A 23,170-nucleotide genomic window follows, 5' to 3' on the forward strand; every position below is an offset into this window, starting at 1 on the left:
CATAATTGACCGTAGCCTACTCAGCGCCCTTCGCTCAGCTACCGATGTTAAACTCTCCAGTACTTTGCCAACGACAGAGCCCGCCTTCCTTACCAGCTTATTAAGACGTGAGGCGTCCCTCTTCTTAATGCTTCCTCCCCAACACGCCACCACAAAGAAGAGGGCGCTCTCCACAACTGACCTATAGAACATCTTCAGCATCTCACTACAGACATTGAATGACGCCAACCTTCTTAGGAAGTACAGTCGACTCTGTGCCTTCCTGCACAAGGCATCTGTGTTGGCAGTCCAGTCTAGCTTCTCGTCTAACTGTACTCCCAGATACTTGTAGGTCTTAACCTGCTCCACACATTCTCCATTAATGATCACTGGCTCCATATGAGGCCTAGATCTCCTAAAGTCCACCACCATCTCCTTGGTTTTGGTGATATTGAGACGCAGGTAGTTTGAGTTGCACCATATCACAAAGTCCTGTATCAGTTTCCTATACTCCTCCTCCTGTCCATTCCTGACACACCCCACTATGGCCGTGTCATCAGCGAACTTCTGCGAACTAAACTGAACTGAACTCTGCATCATCTTAAGACTATTCATTTACCCCTAGACTTCGATAGAGCTTGGTTTTGATTCCTATTTCTACACTTCTGAACATATCGTTGCTAAACTGTTTTATATATTTGCATTTTTATAGTACTGTATTACTTAGTTTACTAATAAACACTTTTAGTTACAGTAATACCAGACTCCAACGTATGATTCCATTTCTGCTGGTTTGGTAACCCGGTCACGGGGAACGTGACTAAGGAAACAAAGAGAAGGGTCAGTGGAACGAGCCTGAGAGATGTTGGGAATATAATGGACAGAGAGGGTGAGAGAGGGACCGTCCACAGGGTAAATCCCCCCACACCAGCAATGTGTCAGTGTCGGACACTGGGCTGAGTTCACAGCTCAGTTAATTTCCCCTCCGCAGCGATCCGCACCTTCCGTCCTGTCATTGGTCAATTCACCTGCTGCCACGCGCACTTCGCCCTACGTCACTGCTCAGGTAACTCCGCCCACCTCCGAGCTCCGTCTTTGTTCAGGTAAACCGTCGGCTCGCGAGCTCCTCCCTCCGCCTCCAGTCGGTTCGTTTTCCCCCAGCGCGAGCCCCACCTTCCTCGCTTCTTTATTGGTCGGTCAGCCCGTCAATCCTGCTAGCCCCACCTCCCTCCGTCCGTCATTGGTCGATTAATCTACCCGAGGCCCGTGAGGGCGAGGAGGGTCTCGGCGATGGAGGGGCTGAGGGTGAGGAGGATCTCGGCGAGGGACGTTCTGAGGGTGAGGAAGGTCTCGGCGAGGGAGGGAATGAGGGTGAGGAGGGTCTCGGCGAGGGACGTTCTGAGGGTGAGCTGGGTCTCGGCGAGGGAGTGTCTGAGGGTGAGGAGGGTCTCGGCGAGGGAGGGTCTGAGTGTGAGGGGTCTCGGCGCGGGAGGGTCTGAGAGTGTCAGTGAGGGAGGGAATGATGGTGAGGAGGGTCTTGCTGAAGGAATGTCTGAGGGTAAGAGGTACTGAGGTTGTTAGTGAGTGAGGGAATGAGGATGACAAGGGTCTGATGGTTAGGAGGATCTCAGGGAGGGTCTGATGGTGATAAGGGTTTCAGTGACAGAGGGAATGAAGATGAGCAGCGTCTGAGGGTGAGCGAGTGTCTTAGTGAGAAGGGATCTGAGGGTGAGCGAGTCAGTGAGAGGGGATCTGAGGGTGAGCGAGAGTGAGAGGGGATCTGAGGGTGAGCGAGTGTCTTAGTGAGAAGGGGTCTGAGGGTGAGCGAGTGTCTTAGTGAGAGGGGGTCTGAGGGTGAGCGAGAGTGAGAGGGGATCTGAGGGTGAGCGAGTGTCTTAGTGAGAAGGGGTCTGAGGGTGAGCGAGTGTCTTAGTGAGAAGGGGTCTGAGGGTGAGCGAGTGTCTTAGTGAGAGGGGGTCTGAGGGTGAGCGAGTGTCTTAGTGAGAGGGGGTCTGAGGGTGAGCGAGAGTCAGTGAGAGGGGGTCTGAGGGTGAGCGAGTGTCTTAGTGAGAGGGGGTCTGAGGGTGAGCGAGAGTCTTAGTGAGAGGGGGTCTGAGGGTGAGCGAGTGTCTTAGTGAGAGGAGGTCTGAGGGTGAGCGAGTCTTAGTGAGAGAGGATCTGAGGGTGAGCGAGTGTCTTAGTGAGAGAGGGTCTGAGGGTGAGCGAGTGTCTTAGTGAGAGGGGATCTGAGGGTGAGCGAGTGTCTTAGTGAGAGGGGATCTGAGGGTGAGTGAGTGTCTTAGTGAGAGGGGATCTGAGGTTGAGCTGTCTTGATGAGGAAGGTGTAGATGAGAGAGGGTCTGAGAGTGAGGTAGCGTCTCAGTGAGGGAGGAGCTGGAGCTGAGGTGGGTCTTAGACCATGGGACCATGAGTCTGAGCTGAGGGAACAATCTAGGCTGAGGGAACTCATGAGGTAAGGGGACAGTCTCAGCTGAAACAGCTCTGGGGTTGGGCTGAAAGTTCTACTGAGGTAGTGGGATGGATTGACGTCCAGTGAGGGATGGATCCAATGGAGCTCCTGAGATCGATGGACCATCCGAATTGAGGGATCTCCATAGGGTGAGAGATGGCTGGGTTTGAGGGACTGACTTGAGGGAGCTTCTGAGGTACGGGTACGGTCTGGTGTGAGGGCCGGACCTGAGGTAGCGGGGTAGTCGGTGTGAGGGCTCTCCTGAGGGTGAGGGACGGTGTGTTGAGAGGGAGCTCCCGAGGGTGAGGGACGGTGTGTTGAGCGGGAGCTCCCGAGGGTGAGGGATGAGTCCCAATGGTCAGAGTCCACTGATGACGGGTCTGTTACAGGAAGGTGTCAGACTGAGAGCGATGGACTCTCCGTGTCAGAGGCAGAGGCAACGTCTGGTGAGGAGCCACAGGGGAACATTGAACAACAGATGGGAACCAGGCTGAGGTGAGAGATGGAGCTGAGACTGGGATGGTGAACATTTCCTCTGGTCTCACTCCCCACTGAGATATCACTGCTGTCCCATCCCTGCCCCTATTATCCTGAATTAATCTCTACAACACTGTCCACCATGACCCTCTGCTCTAGAATTACCTCCCGAGACCCCTCCACCACTGAGTGTATGTCCCTCATGATTGTCTACACCTCTATAAGATGACCACTCATTCTGGAGAAGGGGGAATCTGATAGAGGGTAGAAGACCATGGGAGAAAGGGAAGGGGTAGGAGCACCTGAGGCAGGTGATGGGCAGCTCAGGAGATGAGGTGAAAGAGGGAATGGTGATGGGGGGTGGGGTCAATTACCAGAAGCTCGAGAAATCGATGTTCATGCCAACTGGTTGGATGCTACCCAGGCAGATGTTCCTACTACAACCTGAGTGTGGTCTCATCACGACAGTAGAGGAGGCCATGGACTGACATGTCGGAATGGGAATGGGAAGCAGAATTGAAATGGGTGGCCACTGGGAAATCCTGCTTTTTCTGGCAGATGGATCGTAGATGCTCAGTGAAGTGATCTCCCAATTTTCATTAGGTCTCTCTGATATACAGGAGGCCACACCAGGAGCACCGGATACAGTAGATGCCCCAACAGACTCACAGGTGAGGTGTCAGCTCACCTGGAAGGACTGTTTGGGGCCCTGAATGGTAGTGAGGGAAGAGGTTTAGGGACAGTTGTAGCTCTTGTTCTGCTTGCAAGTGTAGCATCTGTGCCCCCAATTTGCCCCCTTTCACCTAGGGTGAACCGCTGTCGCCCCGCTAACAGTGCAATACTTTGGTGTAAATACGGTGTAATGCCCCCCCCCCCAGTACACGCCCGCAACACAAATATCAGACAATACACCAAAGGCGAGTAATCATCACCAATGGGTCATCGATGTAGTGTAGGAAGAGTTGGGGAGCAATACTTGTGTACGCTTTGAACAGGAACTGTTAAATGTAGCCGACAAAAAGGGAAGCACACCTGGACCCATGTGAGTGCCCATGGCTACACCTTTGGTTTGAAGGTAGTGGGAGGAACTGAAGGAGAAATTATTGAGGATGAGGACCAGTTCCACCAGACGGAGGAGAGTGGTGGTAGACGGGAACTGGTTGACTCTGTTGTTCTGAAAGAAGCAGAGAGCTTTAATGCCCACCTGATGGGGAATGGAAGTATATCGGGTCTGAATATCCATAGTAAAAATGAGACGATCAGGACCAGGAAGCTTAAAGAAATTGAAATGATCAAGAGCGCGTGAAGTGTGATGGATGTAGGTAGGAAGGGACTGACTGAGGGGAATAAAACAGTGGTGATATGCAGATGTAAGTTCAGTGGGGTAGGAGCAGGCTGAAACACTGGGTCTAACTGGACAGTCAGGTTTGTGGATCTTGGGTGGGAGGTTGAAACAGTGGGTGCAGGTTAAGGGAACTATGAAGTTGGTGGCATTGGATGGGAGATCCCAGAGTCGATGAGGTCGTTGACGGTGTGATGAATACAGCACTGAAAGTGTTATCTTTTAATGCTCAGGTATGACATTGTGGGCATCACTGAGTCATGGTTGGGAGTTTAACATGCACATTGTATGGAATGGATAGGAGGGTAAGCAGAAGGGTTGGGGTGGGAATTGAATTCTGAGAGGGAGTTGGCATAGGACTGAGAATATGTAGAATCCTTGTGAGTAAAATTCAGAATCTGCATGACTAAAAGAATTCCTGATGAGAGTTGTATCACACTGACACAGTGGTGTCAAGAAAACAACCTCTCCCTCAATGTCGTTAAAAAATAAAAGGAGCTGGTTATGGACTACAGGAGGAATGGAGACAGGCTCGCCCCTATTGACATCAATGGATCTGGGGTTGAGAGGGTGAACAGCCTTAAGTTCCTCGGCATAAACATCACTGAGGATCTCACGTGGTCTGTACATACCAGCTGTGTGGTTGAAGAAGTTTGGTCTGGGCCCCCAAATCATAAGGGGCCCAATTGAGAGCATCCTGACTGGCTGCAGAACTGCCTGGTATGGGAACTGTACTTCCCTCAATCGCAGGACTCTGCAGAGAGTGGTGTGGACAGCCCAGCGCATCTGTAGATGTGAACTTCCCACTATTCAGGACATTTACAAAGACACGTGTATAAAAAGGGCCTGAAGGATCATTGGGGACCCGAGTCACCCCAACTACAAAATGTTCCAGCTACTACCATCCGGGAAGCAGTATAGCAGCATAAACGCCAGAACCAACAGGCTCCGGGACAGCTTCTTCCACCAGGCCATCAGAATGTTTAATTCACACTGATGCAACTGTATTTCTATGTTATATTGACTGTCCTGGTGTACATAATATTTATTATAAATTAGTATAAATTGCACATTTCGATAGAGACGTAACATAAGTGTAGCATCTGTGCCCCCAATTTACCCCCGTTCACCTAGGGTGAACCGCCATTGCCCCGCCAATAGTGCAATACTTCGGTGTAAATACAGTGTAATGCCTCCCCAGTACACACTCGCAACACAAATATCAGACAATACACCAAAGGGGAGTAAATAATTACAACTTTATAGTTATTTCCCAGTGATGGGTTAGTAGAAACAGATAACCTAAAAATGCCAAATCAGTAAGTTTATCAGTTTGTGCACATAATATTTTAATACGTCTCACATCTCTGGTTCCATCCACAATGACCTTCCGAGCCTTCGGCCACCGTCTGAACCGCCGACGTCCAGTATCCACTGTCCTGGAACAACTGTCCGCTCCTCACAAGTCCATCCTCCTCGCTCGCCTCCAGAGAAAAGACCGTGAACTCCTGCTCAGCTTACAGATACAAGATAGTATAACAATTGTCCATTGGCTAGTTCCCCCCTTAGCTACAGTTATAACCCAAACATTCTGGACTGGAACCAATGTCCTGGGGGAGCGTTTGCTACTGCTGTTCAGGAGGATTTAAACTAATGTGGCAGGGGGATGGGACCAAGTGCAGAGAGACAGAGGGGTGGAAAATGAGGGTAGAAGCAAAAAGTAGTAAGGTGAAAAGTAAAAGTGGCAGGCAGGCAAATCCAGGGCAAAAATCAAAAAGGGCCACTTTTCAACATAATTGTATAGTGTTGCAGAAACAAGCCTGAAGGCTTTGTGTGTCAATGCAAGGAGCATTCGTAACAAGGTGGATGAATTGAATGTGCAGATAGTTATTAATGAATATGATATAGTTGGGATCACAGAGACATGGCTCCAGGGTGACCAAGGATGGGAGCTCAACATCCAGGGATATTCAATATTCAGGAGGGATAGACTGAAAAGAAAAGGAGGTGAGGTAGCATTGCTGGTTAGAGAGGAAATTAACACAATAGAAAGGAAGGGCATTAGCCTGGAGGATGTGGAATCGATATGGGTAGAGCTGCATAACATGAAGGGGCAGAAAATGCTGGTGGGAGTTGTGTACAGGGCAGCTAACAGTAGTAGTGAGGTTGGGGATGGCATTAAACAGGAAATTAGAAAAGTGTGCAATAAAGGAATAGCAGTTATAATGGGTAACTTCAATCTACATATAGATTGGATGAACCAAATTGGTAAGGGTGCTGAGGAAGAGGATTTCTTGGAATGTATGCGGGATGGTTTTCTGAACCAACATGTTGAGGAACCAACTAGAGAGCAGGCCATTCTAGGTTAGGTATTGACCAATGAGGAAGGGTTAGTTAGCAATCTTGTCGTGCGAGGCCCCTTGGGTAAGAGTGACCATAATATGGTGGAATTCTTCATTAAGATGGAGAGTGATACAGTTAATTCAGAAACAAGGGTTCTGAACTTAAAGAAGGGTAACTTTGAAGGTATGAGATGTGAATTAGCCAAGATAGAGTGGCAAATGATACTTAAAGGGTTGATGGTGGATATGCAATGGCAAGCATTTAAAGATCGCAGGGATGAACTACAATTGTTCATCCCAGTTTGCAAAAGAATAAACCAGGGAAGGTAGTGCACCTGTGGCTGACAAGGAAAATTAGGGATAGTATCTATTTCAAAGCAGAAACATACAGATTAGCCAGAAAAAGCGGCACACCTGAAGACTGGGAGAAATTCAGAGACCAGCAGAGGAGGACAAAGGGCTTAATTAGGAAAGGGAAAAAAGATTATGAGAGAAAGCTGGCAGGGAACATAAAAACTGACTGTAAAAGCTTTTATAGCTATGTGAAAAGAAAAGGATTGGTATAGACAAATGTAGGTCCATTACAGTCAGAAACAGGTGAATTGATCATGGGGAGCAAGGACATGGCAGACCAATTGAATAGCTACTTTGTTTCTGTCTTCACTAAGGAGGACATAAATAATCTTCTGGAAATAGTAGGGGACCGAAGGTCTAGTGAGATGGAGGAACTGAGGGAAATACATGTTAGTAGGGAAGTGGTGTTAGGTAAATTGAAGGGATTAAAGGCAGATAAATCCCTAGGGCCAGATGGTCTGCATCCCAGAGTGCTTAAGGAAGTAGCCCAAGAAATAGTGGATGCATTAGTGATAATTTTTCAAAACTCTTTAGATTCTGGATTAGTTCCTGAGGATTGGAGGGTGGCTAATGTAACCCACTTTTTTTTAAAAAGGAGGGAGAGAGAAACCAGGGAATTATAGACCGGTTAGCCTGACATCGGTGGTGGGGAAAATGCTGGAGTCGGTTATCAAAGATGTGATAACGACACATTTGGAAAGCGATGAAATCATTGGACAAAGTCAGCATGGATTTGTGAAAGTAAAACCCTGTCTGACGAATCTTATAGATTTTTTTGAGGATGTAACTAGTTGAGTGGATAGGGGAGAACCAGTGGATGTGGTATATTTGCATTTTCAAAAGGCTTTTGACAAGGTCCCACACAGGAGATTAGTGTGCAAACTTAAAGCACACGTTATTGGGGGTATGGTATTGATGTGGATAGAGAATTGGTTGGCAGACAGGAAGCAAAGAGTGGGAATAAACTGGACCTTTTCAGAATGTCAGGCAGTGACTAGTGGGGTACCGCAAGGCTCAGCACTGGGACCCCAGTTGTTTACAATATATATATTAATGATTTAGACGAGGGAATTAAATGCAGCATCTCCAAGTTTGTGGATGACACGAAGCTGGGTGGTATTGTTAGCTGTGAGGAGGATGCTGAGAGGATGCAGGGTGACTTGGATAGATTAGGTGAGTGGGCAAATTCATGGCAGATGCAATTTAATATGGATAAATGTGAGGTTATCCACTTTGGTGGCAAGAATAGGAAAACAGATTATTATCTGAATGGTGGCTGATTAGGAAAAGGGGAGGTGCAACGAGACCTGGGTGTCATTGTACACCAGTCATTGAAAGTGGGCATGCAGGTACAGCAGGTGGTGAAAAAGGCGAATGGTATGTTGGCATTCATGGCAAGAGGATTTGAGTACAGGAGCAGGGAGGTTCTACTGCAGTTGTACAAGGCCTTGCTGAGACCACACCTGGAGTATTGTGTGCAGTTTTGGTCCCCTAATCTGAGGAAAGACATTCTTGCCATAGAGGGAGCACAAAGAAGGTTCACCAGATTGATTCCTGGGATGGCAGGACTTTCATATGAAGAAAGACTGGATTGACTAGGCTTATACTTGCTGGAATTTAGAAGATTGAGTGGGGATCTTATTGAAACGTATAAAATTCTAAAGGGATTGGACAGGCTAGGTGCAGGAATATTGTTTCCAATGTTGGGGAAGTCCCAAACGAGGGGTCACAGTTTAAGGATAAAGGGGAAGCCTTTTAGGACCGAGATGAGGAAAAACTTCTTCACACAAAGAGTGGTGAATCTGTGGAATTCTCTGCCACAGGAAACAGTTGAGGCTGGTTCATTGGCTATATTTAAAAGGGAGTTAGATGTGGCTAAAGGGATCAGGGGGTATGGAGAGAAAGCAGGTACAGAGTTCTGTGTTGGATGATCAGCCATGATCATACTGAATGGCAGTGCAGGTTCGAAGGGCCGAATGGCCTACCCCGCACCTATTTTCTATGTTTCTATTCCAGATACAGAACCCCATTATAGCAATAAGTAACATTACAGAGAAGCTCTTTCATTATAACAATACAAGGAAGCCATTTTGTTAGCCTGAACAGTTAACACCACAGTTACTGGTACTGAGAGCCCGACATAAGACTTTTACTCCTGTATATGAAGGTTGTAAGTTGTAAGGTCAATTCCAATTCAGTTTACACAGGCCTCAGAACAGTAATAAGGATGTAGACTACAAATTGCAACAGGAGATAGAAAGGGCATGTAAAAAGGACAATGCAATGATAACCATGGGGATTTCAATTTGCAGGTAGATTGGGAAAATCATGTTGGTGCTGGATCCCAAAAGAAGGAATTTGTAGAATGCCTATGAAATGGCTTTTTAAAGCAGCTCATGGTTGAGCCCGCCAGGGAAAAGACAAGTCTGGATTTGGTGTTGTGTAATGAGACAGAGATCATGATATAGAATTCACCCTGCAGTTTGAGACGGAGAAGCTAAAATCAGATGTATCAGTATTACAGTGGGGTAAAGGGAACTACAGAGGCATGAGAGAGGAGCTGGCCAAAGTTGATCGGAATTGGACGTTATCAGGGATGATGGCAGAGCAGCGATGGCTGGAGTTTCTGGGAGGAATTTGGAAATGCAGGATAGATAAATACCAAAGAAGAAGAAATATTGCAAAGGGAAGATGAGGCAACTGTGGCTGTAAAGGGAAGTCAATGACAGCATAAGATCGAAAGCAAGGGCATTCAGTAAATCAATAATTAGTGGGAAGCTGGAGGGTTTTAAAAACTAAATGAAGGCAATAAAAAAGCAATAACGAGAAAAGATTAAATGTGAAGGTTAATTAGCCAGTAATACAAAAGAAGAAAACAAAAGGTTTTTCAGGTATGCAAAAAGTAAAATAGAGACAAGTGGAAAATGACACTGGAGAGGTCATAATGCAGTATTAAGAAAGGCAGACAAACTTAATAAGTATTTTGTATTTTTCTTCACTGTGAAAGACACCATCAGTCTGCCAGAAATTCACGTGTCAGGGTGCAGAAGTCAGTGTTGTTGCTATTACGAAGGAGAAGGTGCTTGGGTTGGTGAAAGGTCTGAAAGTCGATAAGTCACCTGAACCAGACGGACAACACCCCAGGGTTCTGAAAGAGGTGGCTAAAATGATTGTGGAGGCATCAGTAGTGATCTTTCGACAATCACTAGATTCTGGGATGGTTTGGGAGGAATGGGAAATTGTTAAAGTCACTCTACTCTTTAAGAAGGGTGGGAGGCAAACAACAGGAAACCAAAGGCAACAAAAAACACACAGATTGAGAACAATGGACTGTTCATTTCACTCACGCAGGTATCACGTGTTGAAAGCCACAGATGCAAATTCACCCACTAACAGAACTGAGAGCAGTTTCTGGAATAGGGTGCTGAGCTGATACGGAGAGTGAGACAGAAAGGTGGGGGGTGGGGGGGGGGTGAGGTGAGAGAGAGTCAGAGAGATGCCCATGTAGTTTGTGGGACTGAATATTCAGTTTCCCTGCAAAACATTCCAGATTATTCACTCTGCTTCTGTGGCCATTACAGTTCCAACAGGAACAACCCTCTGGTTAATTCTGCCCTGTTCTGTTGTCCTGTTTGCCACCAGATGCAAACAGACTGAGAACAGAGGGGTTTTCACATCACAGACACAGGTCACATTTGGTGAAAGGTCACAGGCCAAAGCAAGAGGCATTGGCACAATTTGAGGTGTTGGGAGTGAGGAAAGTGGAGAGCAAGAAAGTGAAAGACAGTTGAGGTGAGAAAGGAGGGGGGGGGAGAGAGAGAGATTGACAGTGTGAGTCACAGAGTCAGACAACACTGAAACTGGCCTCCCCACTTTTGAGCACATCCAGAAGGAGCGTTGACACAAGAAAGCTGCATCCATCATCAGTGACCCCCATCCAGACCGTGCTCTCTTCTCACTGCTTCCATTGGGCAGGAGGTACAGGAACCTTGGGTCTCACTCCACCAGGTCAAGAATAGTTATTACCCTTCAATCATCAGGCTGCTGATCCAGTGAGGATAACTTCACTCACATCAATACTAAACTGATCCCAACACCTTGTTCACCTTAATAACCAGGGATGTTGATTAATTTAACTGAAAATTTTTATTTGTGAATCACGTGCTCCTTTTTTCACCATGGAGCCAAAAAACAGAGAAAATTGTAAAGCATGGTGAAACTAAAAATTCAAAATCTGAAACGTCATTAGTCTAAATATTCATCCCGTTTGCTCAGTACTTAACTGAACCACCTCTCACAGCCAGTAGTCTTTTCAGATAAGTCTTTATTTGCTTTGTACAACGTAAGGGAACGGGATTTGCCCATTAACTCCTGTAAATTTGCTCAAACTGTGCCAGATTAGTTGGGAAGTGACGGTAGACAGCTTTATTGATGGCTTGTCAGAGATGTTCGATCAAGTGAAGGTCAGGACTCGAACTGGGCCTCTCAAGGACACAGACATAAAACAGAACAGTAAAGTACAGGAACAGCTCCTTCAGCCCATAATGTTGTGCCGATCCGGCTAAAAGCAAATCAGACAGACTAATCCCTCCAACCTACAGAATGTTCAAATCCCAACATCTTCCACACATCCATGTGTCTATCTAAACATCTCTTAAAAGCCTCTCGTGTATTTGACTCTACCACCACACCAGGCAGCACATTCCAGGCATCCATCACTCTCTGAGTAAAAAACTTACCCCTCACATCCCCTTTGAACCTAACCCCTCTCACCTTTAATACATACCTGTATGAGACATTTCAACCCTGGGAAACAGATACTCCTTGTCCACTGCACCTCGCATAATATTATAAACCTCTATCTGATGTCCCCTCAGCCTCCTCTGCTCCAGAGACGACAACCGAAGTTTATCCAACTTCTCATGCCCTCTGAACCGGGGAGCATCCTGGCAAACCTCTTCTGTACCCTCTCCAAAGCCTCAACATCTGTCCTGTAGTGATGTGACCAGAACGGTTTGCAACAGTCCAGATGTGGCCCAACCAGAGTTTTATAAAGTTGCAACATAACCTCTTGACTTTGGAACTCAATGCCTCGACTAATAAGAGCAAGCATTCCATAAGCCTTCTTAACCACCTTATTGAACTGTGTAGCCACTTTCAAGGAGCTGTGAACTTGAGTCCAAAGATCTCTCTGCTCAGCAACACTGCTAAAGATGTTGTCCTTAACAATGAACTGTCTCCTTGCATTTTCCCTGTCAAGGTGCAACACCTCACATTTCTCTGGGTTAAGCTCCATCTGCCATTTCTCAGCCCATATCTGCAACTGATCTATATCACACTGTATTCTCTGCACGTCTTCCACACTATCCACAATTTCACCAGTCTTCGTATCATCCGCAAACCAGACTGGTGTTGCCAAGCCCCAATGGGTCACCCCCCAAGTAGGATCCATAGAGGTGTCATCAAAGATGCCCTCACCCGCATCTCCTCCACTTCCCGCACTTCAGCCCTTAACCCATCCTCCCATCACCACAACAGGGACAGGGTTCCCCTTGTCCTCACCTACCACCCCACCAGCCTCCGGATCCAACACATTATCCTCCGCAACTTCCGCCACCTTCAACAGGACCCCACCAGCAAGCTCATCTTTCCCTCCCTGCCCCCCTCAGCTTTTCGCAGGGATCGTTCCCTCCGCAACCACCTGGTCCACACGTCCCTTCCCACAGAACTCCCACCTGGCACTTATCCCTGCAAGCGCAAATGCTCCACCTGTCCCCACACCTCCCCCCTTACCACCATTCCGGGCCCCAGACAGTCCTTCCAGGTGAGGCAACACTTCACCTGCGGGTCTGCTGGAGTCGTCTATTGCATCCGGTGTGGCCTCCTGTACATCGGCGAGACCCGACGCAGTTTGGGGGACCGCTTCGTTGAGAACCTACGCTCCGTCCGTCACAATAGATAGGACCTCCCGGTTGCCACCCACTTCAACTCAGCCTCTCATTCCCATCTAGATATGTCCATACATGGCCTTAACTACCGTCTGAGTAGCCTCCAGCCTGGTATGAACATTGAATTCTCCAGTTTCCGGTAATTCCCCCCTTCCCCCTTCCCCTTTCCCAGGTCCCTCTCTGCCTCTCTCCCCTTTCAACTTTCTGCTCCTTTATCTCTACAGTTCTGTGTTGCTTATGCCCTCCCCCTCCCCCTTTTATCTTTCCTCTGATTGGTTTTCCACCTGGTGCCTCTAGGCCCTACCCCCCTCCCCTATGTCTGCTGCTGGGCTTCGGCCCTCTCTTCCTCCCCATTCCTGATGAAGGGTCTCGGCCCGAAACGTTGGCTACTCTTTTCTCACGGATGCTGCCTGACCTGCCGAGTTCTTCCAGCGTTGTGTACGTATTCTTTGATCCACAGCATCTGCAGTTGTATTTTTGTGTTGTCCGTAGAGATGTACTTGCTTCTGAGGGGAATGGCCACAGGGGAACCCTTCCTAATCCCCTTACCTCCCCTTCAGACTGGGATTGTTGTTCTCACACCAGTCCACCACCCTCTCCGCTTCCTCTCTGTACTCCAACTCGTCATCGTTGTTGCTGAGGCCACAACCGCTGTTGACAGGGTTTGAGCTGAATCCCGTGACACAGTCATGTGTCAGCAGCGGGCTGAGCATACAGACCTGGGGGGCGCCAGTGCTCAGTGTAATGGGACTGGAGACTTTACTGTCCACACAGACTGACTGTGGCCTTTCATTCAGAGTCCAGGATCCAGTTACAGAGGGACGTGTTGACACCCAGAGAGGGCAGTTTCTAGGGTACGATGGTGTTTAATGCCAAACTGGTGTATAAATGTGAGACCCCATTTTCCAGGTGGGACAGGACAGAGTGGATGGCAGAGACTAATGCATCATCATTGGATCAATTCAATCTGAACCAGAAAGTGAACCGGAAAGGGGGCAATGTAGGCGGGAGAGAGGCTTTAATGCGCTCCATGACCAGCCGCTCAAAGCATTTCATAATGGCTGATGTTAATGCCACCAGATGATAGTAATTTAGACAGGTTACTGTCACCTTCTTTGGCTCTGGAATGGTGGTTGCCATCTTGAAAACTGAGGGGCAATGGACTGCTCGAGAGAGATGTGGAATATATCCGTCAGCACCTCAGTTAGCTGGGATGCACAGTCATTCAGAACCCGGCCTGGTATATTATCAGCTTTGTGTGGGTTAACACTGGCCAGGGTCTTCCTCACCTCAGCTTCAGCCAGATGGAGGGTCTCCTCCCCTGGGTGTCTCTCTCACCAGCACTTTGTTCTGTGCATCAAACCGGGTGTAAAAGACATTCAGCCTGTCGGGGAGTGAGGCGTCCTGGTCCCTCTGATCTAAAGACAGCATCACGATCCCTCAGCCGTGCATGGCCCTCTGCAGTGAGCCATGGATTCTGACTTGCCCCACACGGATGTGTTTTGTGATGGTAACAGTCTCAGAACACTTCTCTGTGTAGCTGGTCACAGAATCCACACATTCCTCGATGTTACGTGGTTGACATAGGTAGCAGCCTTTCTGAACATTCTCCAGTTTGTGTTTCAAAGCAGTCCTGCAATGCTGAGATTGCTCCCTCAGAACTGGTTTGGCCAGTTTGATCAGTGGATTGTTTGCTGGAATTAGCATAACAGACAAGTGATCTGAGAGCCCAGTGTGGGGCAGGGGAACAGCTTTATATGCTCCTGGTATGTTAGTATAAACCAGGTCTAGTGTACAGTCGGCTAATTCTGCCCTGTTCTGTTCTCCTGTTTGCCACCGGATTCAAACAGACTGAGAACAGAGGGATTTCCACATCAGAGACACAGGTCACATTTGCTGAAAGGTCACAGGTCAAAAACAATGCATTGGGGGAGGGGATTGGGAGAGTGAGAAAGTGAAAGAGAGCAGAGGTGAGAGAGGAAGGGAGAAAGAATCACAGTCATACAGCACAGAAACAGGCTTTTTGGCCCTCTGTGTACGTACTGACCATCAAACACCATTGACACTGATCCTACCCTAATCACACGTTATTGTCTCCACATTCCCCCAGTGGCAGTTTTCTGTGGCCATTTAATCTACTGATCAATGTGTGGAATCAAACCAGGACACTGCTCCAGAGTTACCTCCTGAGGCCCCTCATCTCATTATGCAAGAAGACAACACACCAGGAGCAGAAGATGTCCTGGCCCCTCAAGACTGACTTGTCCCAGTCCCACACCAGTACACAAGAACGGAGAAGACTGTTAAAAGTGGTGTGGTCAGCATCTATGATCAAGGACTCCTACCACCCAGACTATCGTCTCTTCCCACTGCTTCTATTGGGCAGGAGATACAGGAGTCTTGCATCTCACATCACTAGTTCAAGAACAGTTGTTACCCTTCAATCTTCAGGCTTCTGAATCAGAGTGGATGACTTCACAAGCTTCCATTCCAGAATCCAGTGTTGTTGAAATACCCCTACTAATGCCTTCATCTCTTGCAAAGCCCTGGGGTGTAGTCCATCTGGTCCAGGTGATTTACCTACCTTCAGCCCTTACGGCTTCCCAAGTACCTTCTCCTTAGTATTAGCAAGTTCACTCACTCTTACCCCACGACACTCTCCGGTTTCAGATGTACAGCTGCTTTCTTCCATCGTAAAGACTGACGCAAGAGCTATTAGGATGGGAAACAACTTCTTTCCCCAGGCTGTCAGACACTGAACTCCCAGTCTCCTGCCAGGTCACATCACACTTGAAGCATGATGCTGTCTACTTTTTAACTTGTGTCACAAATGCACCTTATTATTTATGAATCTACAAGTGGTGATATTAACGTGTGTGTGTGTTACCGGTATGTCCGGAGGAACGTTATTTCGTTTGGTGTGTACTGTTGAATGATAATAAACCAAACTGGAACTTGAGCTTGAAAACATTTATTAAATTCATCCACAAATTCTATGTCCAACCATTACTACCTCTCCAGCATCATTTTCCATTGGTCTGATATCCACTCTCTTTTACCCTTGATTTATCTAAAAAATCTTTTTGTGTGCTCTTTTTTATTATTGGCTAACTTACTTCCATATTGCATCTTTTTTCTTTTTTTTCAGTTACCTTCTATTGGCTTTTAAAAGCGTCTGAATCCTCGAACCTCCCACTAATTCTTGCTCTATTACATGCCCTCTCTTTTGCTTTTATGCTGACTTTGATTTCCCTTGTCATCATGGTTGCATCATCCTCCATTTAAAAGACTTCTTTTTCTTTGGGATTTATGTATCCTACACCTTCTGAATTGCTCCAGAAATTCCAACCATTGCTGTTCTACTGTCATCCCTGCTAGTATTCCCTTTCAATCAACCTTGGCGAGCTCCACTCTCATGCCTTCTCTTGGAATGCAGCGCCAATCTGATTTTCCAAATCTGCCTGCATATTGAAAACCCCATGACTATCGTAACATTGCCCTTTTCTCATGCTTTTTTAAAATCTCCTGTTGTAATTTCTACCCCACATCCTGGCTACTGTTGAGAATCCTGTATATAACTCCCAACAGGGTCTTTTTATCCTTGCATTTTCTTAACTCAACCCCCAAGGATTCAATATCTTCCAATATTATTCACCTGTTTCTAAGGATTTGATTTTATTTTTTACCAAGAGAGCCACCCCACTTCCTCTGCCTACGAGCCTGTCCTTCTGAATGACAGAGGAGGTTGGGGATGAGCAAATGGGGGAATTGGGAAGGAGTCTGTGTGTGCAGTGTGTCAGAGCGATGGAACTGAGCCTGGTGGAGAGACTGGGGGAGTGTGGTGGAAGAACAGAACTGGCTGATGTGTGGACGTTGCAGGAAGAATCAGTCTCAGCCCTGGACTATTCCTCAGAACTCCATTTCTCACCTGGACCTTCTCTCGTCCCAGATCCAGGTAGGAGGACAAGCCCCGACGCCGGGCAGGAGAAGCCGACGGACACCACGTGCAAAGCCTCTGAGATGATCCCAGGTAACCACTGAGTTCTGATAGGGGACCGTCAGGTTCTCCTGATCACAGGGACCCTTTCTGATGCATCTGGCCTTCGGGTGATTGGGATCCGCATGGAACATCTCCCCAAACAGCGACTGGTATTCCTCTCCCCCAAACTCCACAACTTACAGCCCAGGGGGTGGGGGGAGGCCTTGCTCTGACTGGCCCGTGGAACTGGCATGCAGATGTTTCAGAGATGTGCAGGACGGGTGGAATTATTCCACAAGCAAGACATGGATATGGAGAAAATGGTTTTTGATTATACAAAAATTTGTGCTCATGTGTTTAACATGCACATTGTATTGAATGGATAGAAGGGTAAGCAGAAGGTTGTGGTGGAAATTGAATTCTGAGAGGGAGTTGGCATACGATTGAGAATATGTACAATCCTTGTGAGTAAAATTCAGAATCTGCAAGGCTGAAAAAACCCTGATGAGAATTGTATCACACTGACACAGAGGTGTCAAGAAAACAACCTCTCCCTCAATGTCGTTAAAAAATAAAAGGAGCTGGTTGTGGACTACAGGAGGAATGGAGACAGGCTCGCCCCTATTGACATCAATGGATCTGGGGTTGAGAGGGTGAACAGCCTTAAGTTCCTCGGCATAAACATCACCGAGGATCTCACGTGGTCTGTACATAGAAGCTGTGTGGTGGGAAAGCACAGTAGTGCCTCTTTCACCTCAGATGGTTGAAGAAGTTTGGTGTGGGCCCCCATATCCTAAGAACTTTCTACAGGGGCATAATAGAGAGCATCCTGACTGGCTGTATCACTGCCTGGTATGGGAACTGTACTTCCCTTAATCGCAGGACACTGCAGAGAGTGGTGTGGACAGCCCAGCGCATCTGTAGATGTGAACTTCCCACTATTCAGGACATTTACAGTGACAGGTGTGTAAAAAGGGCCCGAAGGATCATTGGGGACCTGAGTCACCCCAACCACAAACTGTTCCAGCTGCTACCATCTGGGAAACGGTACCGCAGCATAAAAGCCAGGACCAACAGGCTCCGGGACAACTTCTTCCACCAGGCCGTCAGACTGATTAATTCACACTGATGCAACTGTATTTCTATGTTATATTGACTGTCCTGGTGTACATAATATTTATTATAAGTTAGTATAAATTGCACATTTAGATTGAGACGTAACATAAGTGTAGCATCTGTGTCCGCAATTTACCCCCGTTCGCCTAGGGTGAACCGCCGTCTCCCTGCCAATAGTGCAGTACTTCGGTGTAAATACGGTGTAGTGCCCCCCGCCAATACACACCCGCAACACAAATATCAGACAATACACTAAAGGCAAGTAAATAATTACAACTTTATAGTTATTTCCTAGTGATGGGTTAGTAGAAACAGATAACCTAAAAATGCCAAATCAGTAAGTTTATCAGTTTGTGCACATAATATTTTAATACGTTGGAGCTCACACCTCCGGTTCCATCCCTAACAACCTTCCGAGCCTTCGACCACCGTCCGAACCGCCGACGTCCAGTATCTGCTGCCCTGGAACTGCTGTCCACTCCTCACACGTCATCCTCCTCGCTCGCCTCCCGAAAAAAGACCGTGAACTCCTGCTCAGCTCACAGATACAAGATAGTATAACAATTCCCCATTGGCTAGTTCCCCCCTTAGCTACAGTTATAACCCAATCATTCCAGATACAGAAACCCGTTACAGCATTAAGTAACATTACAGAGAAGCCATTTCATTATAACAATACAGAGAAGCCATTTTGTTAGCCTGAACAGTTAACACCACAGTTACTGGTACTGAGAGCCCCACATAAGATTTTTACTCCTGTATATGAAGGTTGTAAGTTGTAAGGTCAATTCCAATTCAGTTTACACAGGCCTCAGAACAGTAACATGGATGTAGACTACAAATTGCAACAGGAGATAGGAAGGGCATGTAAAAAGGACAATGTAATGATAACCATGGGGGTTTCAATTTGCAGGTAGATTGGGAAAATCATGTTGGTGCTGGATCCCAAAAGAAGGAATTTGTAGAATGCCGCCGAGATGGCTTTTTAAAGCAGCTCGTGGTTGAGCCCACCAGGGAAAAGATTGTCTGAATTACTTTATTACTTTATGGTCGCCAAACAATTGATACTAGTACGTATAATCATCACAGCGATATTTGATTCTGCACTTCGTGCTCCCTGGAGTACAAATCGATAGCAGATATAATAAAAATTCAAATTATAAATCATAAATAAAAAAAATAGAAAAGGGTAAGGTAGTGCAAAAAAACCCGAGAGACAGGTCTGGATATTTGGAAGGTACGGCCCAGATCCGGGTCAGGATCCATTCAGCAGTCTGGAAAGAAGCTGTTCCCAAATCTGGCCATACGAGTCTTCAAGCTCCTGAACCTCCTCCTGGAGGGAAGAGGGACAAAAAGTCTGTTGGCTGGGTGGGTCGTGTCCTTGATTATCTTGGCAGCACTGCTCCGACAGTGTGTGGTGTAAAGTGAGTCCAAGGATGGGAGATTGGTTTGTGTGATGTGCTGGGCTGTGTTCACGATCTTCTGCAGCTTCTTCCAGTCTTGGACAGGACAACTTCCATACCAGGTTGTGATGCACCCTAGAAGAATCCTTTCTACGGTGCATCTATACAAATTAGTGAGGGTTTTAGGGTTCAGTCCAGATTTCTTCAGCTTTCTCAGGAAGTAAAGGTGTTGGTGGGCCTTCTTGGCAGTGGACTCTGCTGGGTTAGACCAAGTCAGGTCATTTGTGATATTGACCCCAAGCAGCTTAAAGCTTTGACCTGTTCCACCTGCGCACCACTAATGTAGATGGGGTCGTGCAGTCCGCTACTCCTTCTGAAGTGAACAACTACTGCCTTCATCTTGCTGACGTTCAGGGATAGGTTATTCTTGGTAACATGCCACCAGGTTCTTAATTTCCTCTCTGTACTCAAACTCATCATTACCTGAGATAAGGCCTACAATTGTGGTGTCATCAGCAAACATATATTGAGTTCGATGGAAACTTGGCTACACAATCATGGGTGTTCAGTGAGTACAGCAGGGGGCAGAGTACACAGCCTTGTGGGGCACCGGTACTCAGAGTGATTGTAGAGGAGAGCTTGTCCCCTATTTTTACAGCCTGAGTCCTGTCTGTGAGGAAGTTGAAGATCCAGCGCAGATCTGAGTGCTGAGACCCAGGTTCTGGATTTGGTGTTGTGTAATGACGCAGTGATCATGATATGATAGAATTCACCCTGCAGTCTCAGAGGGAGAGGGTAAAATCAGATGTATCAGTATTACAGTGGAGTAAAGGGAACTACAGAGGCATGGGAGAGGAGCTGGCCAAAGTTGATTGGAAGGAGACATTATCAGGGATGTTGGCAGAGCAGCAATGGCTGGAGTTTCTCAGAAGTTGCAGGATAGAGAAATACCAAAGATGAAGAAATATTGCAAAGGGAAGATGAGGCAACTGTGGCTGTAAAGTGAAGTCAATGACAGCATAAGATCGAAAACAAGGGCATTCAGTAAATCAATAATTAGTGGGAAGCTGGAGGGTTTTAAAAACTAAATGAAGGCAATAAAAAAGCAATAATGAGAAAAGATGAAATGTGAAGGTTAATTAGCCAGTAATTTAAAAGAAGAAAACAAAAGGTTTTTCAGGTATGCAAAAAGTAAAATAGAGACAAGTGGAAAATGACACTGGAGAGGTCATAATGCAGTATTAAGAAAGGCGGACAAACTTAATAAGTATTTTGAATTTTTCTTCACTGTGAAAGACACCATCAGTCTGCCAGAAATTCAAGTGTCAGGGTGCAGAAGTCAGTGTAGTTGCTATTACTAAGGAGAAGGTGCTTGGGTAGGTGAAAGATCTGAAAGTTGATAAGTCACCTGGACCAGACGGACTACACCCCAGGGTTCTGAAAGAGGTGGCTGAAATGATTGTGGAGGCATCAGTAGTGATCTTTCAACAATCACTAGATTCTGGGATGGTTTCGGAGGAATGGAAAATTGTAAATGTCACTCCACTCTTTAAGAAGGCTGGGAGGCAAATGACAGGAAATAATTGGCAACAAAAAACACACAGGTTCAGAACAATGGACTGTTCATTTCACACATGCAGTTGTAACGTGTTGAAAGCCACAGATGCAAATTCACCCACAGATGCAAATTCACCCACAGACAGAAGTGAGAGGAGTTCCTGGAATAGGGTGGTGAGGTGATACTGAGAGAGTGAGACAGAAAGGTTGGGCGGGGGGGTGAGGTGAGAGAGAGGAAGGGGACACACACACACACACACACACACACACACACACACACACACACACACACACACACACACACACACACACACACACACACACACACACACACACACACACACACACACACACACCTCCCCACCATTGAGCACATCTAGAAGGTCATTGACACAAGAAAGCTGCTTCCATCATCAGTGACCCCCATCCAGACCGTGCTCTCTTCTCACTGCTTCCATTGGGCAGGAGGTAAAGGAGCCTTGGGTCTCACTGCACCAGGTCAAGCACAGTTATTACCCTTCAATCATTAGGCTGCTGATCCAGTGAGGATAACTTCACTCACCTCAATACTAAACTGATCCCAACACCTTGTTCACCTTAATGTGTATTGCAACCAGGGATATTGATAAATTTAACTGAAAATTTTTATTTGTGAATCACGTGCTCCTTTTTTCACCATGGAGCCAAAAAAAAACAGGGAAAACAGCAAAACGTGGAAAAACCAGTGTGTTGTGCGTGTTGCTTTGACCCCTGCAGAGTATTTTGTGTTTAAGAAGGCTTAGGGAATGCTTGCATTTGTTAGTTGAGACACTGAGTTCAAAAGTCAAGAGGTTATGGTGGAGCCAGGCAAGGGGGAGGGTAAGTGAGTGGGAGGGTGAAGTGAGAAGCTGGGAGGTGATAGGTGGAGCCAGGCAAGGGGGAGGGTAAGTGAGTGGGAGGGTGAAGTGAGAAGCTGGGAGGTGATAGGTGGAGACAGGCGAGGGGGAAGGTAAGTGAGTGGGAGGGTGAAGTGAGAAGCTGGAAGGTGATAGGTGGAGCCAGGTGAGGGGGAATGTAAGTGAGTGGGAGGGTGAAGTGAGGAGCTGGAAGGTGATAGGTGGAGCCAGGTGAGGGGGAGGGTAAGTGAGTGGGAGGGTGAAGTGAGGAGCTGGGAGGTGATAGGTGGAGCCAGGCGAGGGGGAAGGTGAGTGAGTGGGAGGGTGAAGTGAGAAGCTGGGAGGTGATAGGTGGAGCCAGGTGAGGGGGAGGGTAAGTGAGTGGGAGGGTGAAGTGAGAAGCTGGGAGGTGATAGGTGGAGACAGGCGAGGGGGAAGGTAAGTGAGTGGGAGGGTGAAGTGAGAAGCTGGGAGGTGATAGGTGGAGCCAGGTGAGGGGGAATGTAAGTGAGTGGGAGGGTGAAGTGAGGAGCTGGAAGGTGATAGGTGGAGCCAGGTGAGGGGGAGGGTAAGTGAGTGGGAGGGTGAAGTGAGAAGCTGGGAGGTGATAGGTGGAGACAGGCGAGGGGGAAAGTAAGTGAGTGGGAGGGTGAAGTGAGAAGCTGGGAGGTGATAGGTGGAGACAGGCGAGGGGGAAAGTAAGTGAGTGGGAGGGTGAAGTGAGGAGCTGGGAGGTGATAGGTGGAGCCAGGTGAGGGGGAAGGTGAGTGAGTGGGAGGGTGAAGTGAGAAGCTGGGAGGTGATAGGTGGAGCCAGGCGAGGGGGAAGGTGAGTGAGTGGGAGGGTGAAGTGAGAAGCTGGGAGGTGATAGGTGGAGCCAGGTGAGGGGGAGGGTAAGTGAGTGGGAGGGTGAAGTGAGAAGCTGGGAGGTGATAGGTGGAGACAGGCGAGGGGGAAGGTAAGTGAGTGGGAGGGTGAAGTGAGAAGCTGGGAGGTGATAGGTGGAGCCAGGCGAGGGGGAGGGTGAGTGAGTGGGAGAGTGAAGTGAGAAGCTGGGAGGTGATAGGTGGAGCCAGGCAAGGGGGAGGGTAAGTGAGTGAGAGGGTGAAGTGAGAAGCTGGGAGATGATAGGTGGAGCCAGGCGAGGGGGAAGGTGAGTGAGTGGGAGGGTGAAGTGAGGAGCTGGGAGGTGATAGGTGGAGCCAGGCGAGGGGGAAGGTGAGTGAGTGGGAGGGTGAAGTGAGGAGCTGGGAGGTGATAGGTGGAGCCAGGCGAGGGGGAAGGTAAGTGAGTGGGAGGGTGAAGTGAGAAGCTGGGAGGTGGTAGGT

At 47.6% G+C, this 23,170-nt stretch overlaps 1 protein-coding gene across 1 annotated transcript in view; it reads left to right on the forward strand.

The window, feature by feature from the left end:
• The first annotated feature begins 1,240 nt into the window (after nucleotides 1–1,240).
• LOC140723869 (pancreatic secretory granule membrane major glycoprotein GP2-like) overlaps nucleotides 1,241–23,170 on the forward strand; it is a 63,932-nt gene continuing 42,002 nt past the window's right edge. Inside the window, exons 1-3 of the mRNA XM_073038416.1 lie at nucleotides 1,241–1,317; nucleotides 2,839–2,944; nucleotides 16,862–16,942. Coding sequence (XP_072894517.1) covers nucleotides 16,933–16,942 — 10 coding nt within the window. The 5' untranslated portion in view covers nucleotides 1,241–1,317; nucleotides 2,839–2,944; nucleotides 16,862–16,932. The remainder of the gene's footprint in view (nucleotides 1,318–2,838; nucleotides 2,945–16,861; nucleotides 16,943–23,170) is intronic.

Source organism: Hemitrygon akajei, unplaced genomic scaffold (assembly GCF_048418815.1).
Source record: "Hemitrygon akajei unplaced genomic scaffold, sHemAka1.3 Scf000142, whole genome shotgun sequence".
In the NCBI taxonomy this organism is placed as follows: domain Eukaryota; kingdom Metazoa; phylum Chordata; class Chondrichthyes; order Myliobatiformes; family Dasyatidae; genus Hemitrygon; species Hemitrygon akajei.